The 10,230-nt window shown below is 42.0% G+C and overlaps 1 protein-coding gene across 19 annotated transcripts in view; it reads right to left on the bottom strand.

Annotated features, from left to right (window-relative positions):
* The window catches only part of Rcbtb2 (RCC1 and BTB domain containing protein 2), a 49,080-nt gene that overhangs the window by 29,354 nt on the left and 9,496 nt on the right, over nt 1-10,230 (bottom strand). For 9 of the 19 annotated variants that reach the window (XM_021181209.2, XM_029468813.1, XM_029468814.1 and 6 more), the window contains 3 exons: nt 3,737-3,819; nt 931-1,024; nt 383-506 (listed from right to left, as the gene is read on the bottom strand). In XM_021181209.2, the coding sequence (XP_021036868.1) occupies nt 383-484 (102 nt within the window). In that variant the 5' untranslated portion in view covers nt 485-506; nt 931-1,024; nt 3,737-3,819. Of the gene's footprint in view, nt 1-382; nt 507-930; nt 1,025-3,736; nt 3,820-10,230 lie in introns of those variants that run through there. The other 10 variants (XM_029468815.1, XM_021181210.2, XM_029468816.1 and 7 more) reach the window with 3 other exon arrangements.

Here is a 10,230-nt window from a genome sequence, read left to right as displayed (position 1 = left end):
TGGGAAACAGCATCACTGGATACTGTATTGACTTAAGCTGGTTGACTGTAATGTTCAGATGTGATGGGAAAGAATAAAAGAGCACAGTGAGTTGGAAGCGTAGCTTCTATGACTATTTTTATTTGTTTTTTAATATTTGGGAAAGGAATAAACATTATTTAAGCAAAGCCTTTTACCAGTCATCTGTGAAGAGACACTTACGTCCTTAAGAAGTCCAAATGCCACCATCCCAGGAAGCCCTGTCTCAACCTCCTGGGTGACATCAGCTCCTTGCTGGCCCCATCCACATCCTATGTCCCTATACTATTATGTATTGGCATGTCAGGCACCACCCTGCCAGTGTCTCCTAGGGAGACTTCTGTGATCTCCCTGCTCTCCTCACCAGGTGAACAGTGGTTGTTTCATGCAACAGAGAAGCTCCAAGGCATGCTTTTGTTCTAACCTTGCCACTTTCTCCATAGAAACCAGGCCCTTCTTCTTCCATATGGATCAGTCCTGTGCAGTCCCTGAGGAAAAAGTACGTGGTAAAATCAGGAGGCCATGCCACATGAAGGCACACAGAAACTGCTATATAAAGCAGGTTCCTGTATCCTCAGCATTGGGGAGGCTAAGGAATTAGAGACACCTGGGCAACAAAGGAAGTCCTTGTGCCAGACAAACAAAGTTATGTTACTTCTCATTAACAGGGAAAAGAAGTCCCGACATGGTGAGCGGGTGATAGCAAAATTATGCCTTTAGCATGGTAGGCAACAGCTCTAAGCCCTACAAGTGGTTTTTCCTGTTCAGGAGCTCCAAAGGGGACCATCCTCCTGAAGTCTGGAGAGGTCACCCTGCAGAAACAGAGGTCCTTCTGTCTACAAGGAAGTGCTCAGGAGTTCCCATCTCACAGATGACTTTTCTATTAATAGAGAGAAAAAAAAAATTCTACACCTTGGTCAGCTTTTCTGAGACTGGAAAGTTTCAAATCACGGTGAAGAAGAGACTTATCAGCTCTCAGCTCCTGAAGAATGTATGATCTGCTAAGCTGGAAAAAAAAAAAAAGGAGAAATGAATGAAATGAATGAATGAACAGCTGAAGGGATGAATGCAGCTTTGTCACCCTGGACTTTAACAACAACAACAATAACAAAAGTCTGAAACTGAAGCTATCAAGTATGTAGCAAGATCACTGAATACTCTTTGCTTATTAGTAACTTCCCGCTCTCCCATCAAAGTGACAACAGGAGCTAAGGTGACAGCAGGGCAACCCCAGGGAAGACATGCAGGCTCTTCACTGTGGTTCAACCACAGTGTAAATGAAGCAGTATTTCCCTCTGAGAGTCAACTTAAATAAAACTGTATTTAGAGCTGGGCGTGGTGGTGCACGCCTTTAATCCCAGCACTCGGGAGGCAGAGGCAGGGGAATTTCTAAATTCAAGGCCAGCCTGGTCTACAGAGTGAGTTCCAGGACAGCCAGGGCTACACAGAGAAACCCTGTCAAAGAAAACAAACAAACAAACAAAAAAAACCTGTCTTTAGTAATGGCCACTGTTTTCTAATGTATTAGGTTTGCTCTGATTACTTCAATGCAATGCATCTTACAAGCACTGCTATCACAGCATCTTATCTGATATGTGCTTCAGTCACTAAAAGTCAAAAAAGATAGATTAAAAATAATCAAGCGGGGGTCAAATGTCACCATGACCCTTATCAGTGTTTTATATGTTCTTGATGAAATTTGTAATTTTTTCTCAACTGGAAGTGGTCTTATAAAGACTAATGCATTCAGAAAATTTGAATTTAAGACAATGACAATGAATTCTTTCTAATGTTTGAAAAGTCAGTTTTAAAAAGACCTGCTTATATTTAAAAGCTTACTTAGTTGCTGAAGGTGAAATTCGGGGGCAGACCATTTGCATACCCAAAACTAAAACCAAAAGAGAGATCACTTAAAGCTTTTCTCTTGTAAAATTACATGATTTGACTTGGTAAAATATTTTTGCTATAGCTAATCAACATCATATATTATGGCACTTCAGCAGATCTGCTGGAATCCTCATTTTCTTAAAACCCTACTGTAACCATTACTGCTGTGCCTCCTGACTCACCCAATAGGCTTCTCTCTTTGCAACCTCAAGAATGGCACTCTCCACATGTTCTGCCTCACACTATGTGACTTATTTTCTCTATTAATTGGCAAGCTTGTTCAAGAGAGGAGACCACAATCCTTTGTTACTAGAGCTACCAGGACATATGACACATATACATTATGTTTCAAGTTATGGAAAATAGGGTCTTTATATTAGAATCTGGCATGCCTACTGAGGCTCCCTCCCACACCTCAGTGCTAGGGATCAGACCTAGGGTCTCGAACACACAGAGCAAGCACTGCTACCACTGAGCAACAATCCCTGGCCTAAGCACTTAAGGGTGCCCTTCCCCTCTCTTGTAGCCTCAACCGATCTGAAAATACCTTTTTCATATTTAACACCAAATTTACTAGAATAAGAAATTTTAAAAAGAGAAAAGAGATTTGGGCTTAGGGGTGTAGCTCAATGAGAGCAGATGGGTGAGGTTCCGGGTTCAATGCCAGCATCACAGAAATAAAAATAAGATGGAAGGGGCAGGGAAGGGAATGATTAGGAAGAGTAGAGGGAAAGTTGGGAGGAGGGGAGGAGGGAGAGGTTGAAGGAGCAAACAGAGGTAGCCGCTCTCGCTGCCCCTTAGGTCTCCTGCTGCAGTGGCACGGGAACCTCCATCAGTGACTAGGAATCCTCAGCATTTTATGTAAAAAAAAAAAAAAAATGGCTCTTAGCTGTATCCTTCTTTGATCACTGTAAATATAATCAACTCCTTAAGAACACTGGTAATAATAGTCCATTCTGTTTACTAAACTAGTCAGGTAAAAATGTAGCTGTATGCCTAGCATAAGGAAATAACACATTCAAAGGGGAAGTATTCATAAGAGCCAATCAGAATTAATTCTAATGCTAAGAATTCCATGTTATCCAGAGTTAGTCAAAGTTTAAAAATAACTCAAGACAAATTACTAATGTGAAATAATGTAAACACATTTAGTATTGTTTGAAAGATGATGGTAGACTTGTTTTCTACCATGTCAAAGTAACAGCTACGACAGAGAAAACTGATTTCCCTAATTTGCACCATTTGGGATGCAGTGTGTGTGTGTGTGTGTGTGTGTGTGTGTGTGTGTGTGTGTGTGTGTGTAGGGGGTTATAGCTGTCTCTGTCACCTGCATGACTCTTCTACTGTGACCAGCAGTCCTGTAAAACATAAGCCTTGTGTGTGGAACGCTGACATTTAGCGTGCACTTCATTTCTTCTCTGCAATATCCAGAACATAATCATTTTAGTTTAGGGTACTTCAGGGACCTGACTAATAGCACTACCCGGTCAGATCAGAACTTAGAATGAAACCCAGGAGTGCGTCCAAGCTCTTGGACCCTCTTGGGGGGCATATCCAACCTGCCACCCATCAGTCACAAGCACGGGCCAGGGGCCAACCACGAGTGTGTCCTAACCAAAACTGCAAAATTACCAAAGACATTCTGAGATTTGCTGTGTAACATTTTTGTAACTTAAGTGTCTTCGAGTGAGAACCTTGTAAATGATGGCATGATGATGTCACAAGGCCACAGCTGGTCTGCCTGCTCCTACTGCTGGGGCAGTCTTCCTGTGTACATCCCAGATACCTTACACAGAGTGGCTAGGAGCATCCCCTCGACAAGTGTCTGTACCTGGTTGGTGGAATGTTCTGGAGCCTGAAATTTGGTCCGACTAAATTCTTGTAAAGCTGTCTTCCAGAAAAAAGTTAATGTGACTAAAAATATAAGCACATAAATTCTATTAGAGAAATTAAAAAAAGAAAATACACAATTTTCCAAAGTTAACAATCCATTATTTAAGGGAAATGCTTCTTAAATCGTATCATCTCTCCTATTAAAAAATAGCAGTGGAGATACATAAATAGAAAATATTAAAATGATAAAATGCAACTTCTGGATATACTTTTTATAAGTTTTAAGACAAGGTTTCAACAGTGTGAACAATGAGACAAATGCAAAAATACATATTAACAAAGTTGGGTTTTGGATTTTGAGACAGGGTCTCACTATGTAGCCTTGACTGACCTGGAATTCACCATGTAAATCGAACTCTAGATCCCCTGCTCTGCCTCCAAGTACATAAGCCAGGACATCCAGGCACACAATAAACTCTCACTGTACTCATCAACAAAAAAGAAGCCCCATGAAATATAAAAGCCAAACAATGACATTTTTACATGGACAGGAAGATTTTTGCTTGTTTTTGAAACAGGGTCCTTTTGTATAGCCCAAGCTGGCCAACAACTAACTCATTACCTAGCCCAAGTTGCCTTCAAACCTTGGAATCTTCCTAAATCAACCTCCCCAAAGCTATGTTTATAGGCCTATGCCTTTCACCCAGCAAGAGCTTTCTTAAATAAGACATGGATGCACAGACCACAAAGAATAGTAGATTTGTGGGGAAATGTAAGCTATGACAGGCACAACACGAGAGAAGATGGCTGCAGCATCCAGAACTAACTGCTGCCAAGGAGCTAAAGATGCTTATATTCATCACAGGATTCATCTTTATCCCCTAGACCCTCAGAAACTGACAGGGCACAGCACCTAGGGACAGTGGTGTCCTTGCAGAGGGGTAAAAGGCACACAAATGATTCAGCCAGTCTGCACTCTGACAAACAGCTCCACAGTGTTTGGGTCACCACATTATTTATTTATTTATTTATTTATTTAATGCATATATGGACCCAATTATTATGGAATGAATTTCACACATTTATCCCCAAAACTCATGTGTTCATTGTGGTCCCAAGTGCAGCAGTGTTTGGAAGGCAACTAGGTTGTGAAGGCTCCAACCTTATGAAGAGATTACTGGAATCTTAGTTCCATAGGCTCCTGGAAGGGTGGATATCTTTATGAGGTAGGGCTAGTTGGAGGAAACAGACACTGAAGGCATGCCTTGGAAGGGTGTGTGTGCATGTGTGTGACACACACACACCCATGTATTTAATTTTACATGTATAGGTTTTACGTATTTGCTTGTCTTTGAAACATACATTGGCCTAGTGCCCAAAAAGGCCAGGAGACAGTGCTGGATCTTGGGAGACTGGAGTTACAGATGGTTTGGGAAGCCATGTGGATGCTGGGAATTGAACCCAGGTCCCTTGGAAGATCAGTCAGTGCTCTTAACCACTGGGCCACCTTGCCAGCCATAGGACATATCTTATCTTTGGTCTTTTCCTCTCTCCGTTTCCAGTAAGCATTCAGCTCTACTATGGGCTACAACTAGAATGCGCCAAAAGCAAGAGGCCTGAAACTGTGCTGTAAGCCTTTCCTCTGTTTAAAGGTTTTCCTTCGGCATTGTGTCATAGCAACACGATGGTGACTAATACATCATCTTATTAAATAATTCTCACCCCTCCTCCATGAGACAGTGAATCTCTTTGTTTACACTACTCTGCTTTTCTGTCCATCACAGTCCCATGTCACTCCATACTGTTCAATGTAAAAGAGAATGTGGTTAACGTGACCTCACAGTTGTAAAAAGATGACCTACATGAAGCCTGCAGTAGTAGCAAACCAGAGAAAAAATCCTAAGGAATAATAAAAAACAAAAACAAAAAATGGGGTGAACAGAATCTACCAACAGACTGACAACCCGTGGCACAAACATACCATAATCAACTAATATAGATTCTCTAGGGGCTGGGGAGATGGCTCAGCAGTTAAGAGTGCAGCTTTCTGCTCTTCCAGAGGATCAGAGCTTGGCTCTCAGCACCACAGTGGGCAGCTCACAACTGTCTGCACTCCAGCTCTTTCCATCTCTACAAGCACCCTCTCACACATGTACAAACCTACACACACATACACACACTTAAAAATAAACCTCTAAAAATAACTTCCTAGATTTAGCAATGTTGAACAAACCACTATATCACAAAATAATACAAACGGTGTAACAGACCACTTGATAAAGTTTAAGGGCACAGAGAACACAATCCTCAGTTAATGTAACCTAATTCACGGCTAGGCTGTGATGAGAATTCTCACAGAAAATTTTTTGATGAAGGTGACGCCAAAGTTAAAAGATCCCTTGTAATTATAACGATGGATCTGTATGCTACCACGTTTCCAATCAGCAGGATCGGATCGCTGTGCTAGCACACACATACGATCCCTGTCCTTAGGAAGGTCAGGAGTTCAAAGCCATCCTCAGCTAGCTACCTTGTCAGTTCACGGCCAGTCTGTAAGTGGGATGATGTTAACCAACACTAAAACCAGAGCACCGCCATTGTGACTCTACCTTTGCCACGAACACAGGAATTTCATAGAATATTGATAATGATGACTTCTAAACCAAGATTCCCTCTGCCATTTTAAAAACAAATTAATACGATCGAACAATACAACATTCTAAATGCCTGGCAAGGAGAATCTGAGCTAGGAAAAAAAATGTTGAATATTGGTGATGCTAGGATGGATAACACAAATGCTTTCTATTTCTGCTCTATACTGGCTTCCAGGAGTCCCCCTTTTCTGTAAAGAAAGGCAGTGTTCCTGAAGGACCAGAGTTGACGTGGATATCCATATTGGGACAACTCTTCAGAGTAACAGTGTCACACCTACAGTAAGTTGGTCCCAGTAGTGGGGACCACAGTGGGTGCCCTTACTACTCTACCGCATGGAATTTCACTGCTTCTGCATCCTCCAACTCCTGCAGGCTATACAACATGGCTCATATATATACTCCATAGCAGGCTATATGACTTGGCTTATTTACATACTCCATAGTACGCTCTGCAAACAGTTTCCTCTACATCTCCTCTTTTTGTTTAAAGTAATAAAAATAACATTATGGGATATCACTGTTTGTTCCTTGAGATACAAACCAAGATGAGAAAGGAAGACCTTCTACCAGAGGAAGCTCCTGCCCCTGTGTCCACTTTCCAAGGCTCATAGCTGGAAGCCCAGGAGCCCTGGGTTCACTGCCAAATGAGTATCCACTAGGGCCATCCGTTTCGCTATTTTTTTTCCAGCTGTTTTCTTAAACTTGTATAGTTTGATAGCTTGTTTCTAAATTATCCTTGTTTGAGACAGACTAACTCCTCATTTGAATATATTATATTTTGTAGGCTTTTTCAACCCTGTTAGTAACAGCAAAGCTGAAGACTGGTAAACAAAAGGAGTATAACGTGACCAACATATCCCTTCCTGGTCCTTAAGAGAACAGCGTGAATACTTCGCACCCCTACAAAGCTGTTTCACTGTTAGTGAAATAATCGTTATTAAGGAGTTGTCTGCAGCACAGCGTGGCGCATTACTTACAAACAAGGAACACACAGAGGCATTAAGGTGATGCTGGAGCACTTGTTCATTTGCCTAAGTCACTTGACTAATGCTGTCTTACTGTCTGCATTTCCAGGGAGGGGAAACAAAGCTGTAAAAGAACATAACCGTGAAGACAGAAAGAGCCGCCTCTCAAGTGCTGCAGACAGCCTGAAGAGCTAAGGGCTGACCGGAGGCTTCTAAACGCTGATAAGTTATCTATGAGAAGTCATCTCAGAAGAAAATAAAAAAAAAAAAAAAGAGGAGGAATTCCTCAGAGAAATCCAAGATTTGCTTTTAAATTCAATTCCATGAGATCAGCTCTAAAGCCAGGCTTGAGGGACATAATGCATTTTCCTTGTGATAGAGAACTCAATGCTACTGGCAAGTTCTCCCATCCGAGATTCTCCTTATTGAGTCAAAGGAAGGCGGTGCAGGAGAGCAGGGTTTACAGTATCAGTATGTAAGGAAGCTGCAGACAAAGTGAATGACCATGGGGGTCCCCACACGTGTTCACTGAGAAATCAAACAGTATCATTTCCTTTTATTAGTGTCATCCCTGAGTTACAGGTAATGTAAGTATGTAAAGTGACAAAACACAGCCTCAGTTGGTCAACTGCATTGTTTATAATTCAGCTCCTCTTGAATGAGATGCTGGAAGTCACAAATGATAACAGTAAGACACCTGACTGCTGCAAGATGTCTGATCAAACTGTGGGCCCTCAGGCTATTTACAGAAAAAAAGAAAAAGAGAGAAAAAAAAATTCTAGTTGTGGTGTGGCTCAGTCTTTAGCATGCATGTTTAATCCCTGGGGCGGGAATGCAGACATGCTCTTAGTACACACCTTTAGTCCCAGACAATGAAGGTAAAGTTAGTTTCTAGAAGCACCCATCTTTGGAAATGACTTCTAATTGAGTGGCAGACAAAGTGAGTCAGAGAAAAGATTTGACAGAATGAGTCAGAGACAGAATACACCCAACTCACGAGAAGAAAGAGAGAGAACCTAAGAGGGAACAGCAGAGGGGGGGGGAGGGAGAGAGAGAGAAAGAGAGAGGGAGAGGGAGAGAGAGAGAGAGAGAGAGAGAGAGAGAGAGAGAGAGAGAGAGAGAGAGAGAGAGAGAGAGAGAGAGAGAGAAGAGAGAGAGAAGAGGAGGCAGCTCTACCAGGAGTGTTACAGTTTGCAGAGAGAACAAGCTGGAGATAGGCGAAGAGAGAACAAGACAGAATGAGAAGAGACGGAAGATTAGAACATATTGCCAAGCATATGAGGCCAAGCAGAACAATTCAGTCAGTGGCCCAGAGAGAAGTCAGATTGAAACAGTCAGCTTTGAGGGGTGTTTGAGCCAGAACACCTGAGTTGAAATCAGCCAGCCTGCAATCAGAAAGAACTAGGAAGGGTGAGTTTATTCAACATTCGGTTTCAAAGGCTGAAAACAGTCTAGGCCTCGATAAAATTGTATGGCGCTAGAAGCTTCCGTGTTAGGCCTAACATGTGTTAGACAGAGGCATAAGCCTCCAAGATGACAATTACATCTAGCGAATAAAAATAATGTCAATAGTCAGCTGCTAGGTGCACCAGGGTGGATAACCAGGTGGACAGAACTATGCAGGAGCAATGGGAAAGCCAGCGCACTGTCAAAGGAAGTGCCACCCAGTGCGTACGGAAAGGGGTGCACTGACGGTGGCACATAACTGCTGTTGTCATTGTCTGTTTGGTTTCCAAATTTCGCAGTGAGGCAAGGGGTAAACCAGCCTCCAGCAATGCTGAGGTAGTCTTCAGTTTACTGAGCTCAACACTGATGACAAAACGTCACCGTCAAGTGGGAAAATATACTTTATGTTGCTCCATAAATGACATGAGCTGACACAGAGAGCCATCTGTAAGTCCATTTGAGATGTAATTTCTTATACATACAATGATTAAGTAGGTATTAACAGATGAGGTAACTATTATCCTATTAAAGACTTGGCTCAACAACATGACTCCTGAACACAGTGGATCCTTGACCTCCACTTGTTTCCTCTTGGGAATCCTTTTGTATACACTTGGCACAGTATAGAAAACACTCAAGTTTAGCTATCATTCATCAGCACTTGTTAGCTCAAAAGTGTATTGGGGGTGGGGAGAACAAATGTACATTAGCTCAGGTTAGATGAGCAGAGCTGAAAACATTAAAAACACACACTCGAGTGTCAGCCTGATGCTTAATGATCTACTGTACTTTCAATCTCCTTCAGATCATGGTTTCAGATTGAGGTCACCACCTGAAAGAGACACATGCTCCTTCCAGGTAAGGAAAGCGAGAAGGGTCACCTGAAGCATCCCATGACAGACGTTATGAATATTCTTTACAGATGGGGGGCTGATCTGCGTAAGGGGGCATTCCCACATGGGCCCACTTGTTTTCAGCCTTGGACGGAGACTTTAATGCCTCTCTGCCACACTCATGATTCTTTTCCCAGCATCCTTTCTCCAACAATTTTGATTTGTTATAATGTCAGATAAACTTTGAAAACAGCAATATCTACTAGGCATTTTAACTTCTCTTCAGATCTGTTAAAGCTGGAATTAAATATGATAATCTCCAATGGACAAAGGGAAATAAGAGCATTCCCTACAGCTATACTGTAAGAGTAATAGTTATTTTAGTGCCTGAGTAAAGAGTGTCTGATCTACGAGAATCAATAAATGGGACCTCATAAAATTGCAAAGCTTCTGCAAGGCAAAAGACACCGTCAATAAGACAAAAAGGCCACCAACAGATTGGGAAAGGATCTTTACCTATCCCAAATCAGATAGGGGACTAATATCCAATATATATAAAGAACTCAAGAAGGTGGACTCCAGAAAATCAAATAA

The sequence above is a fragment of the Mus caroli genome, chromosome 14 (assembly GCF_900094665.2).
Source record: "Mus caroli chromosome 14, CAROLI_EIJ_v1.1, whole genome shotgun sequence".
Lineage (NCBI taxonomy): Eukaryota > Metazoa > Chordata > Mammalia > Rodentia > Muridae > Mus > Mus caroli.
Note: the sequence above shows the minus strand (reverse complement) of the source record. Positions and strands in the feature narration are given on the sequence as shown.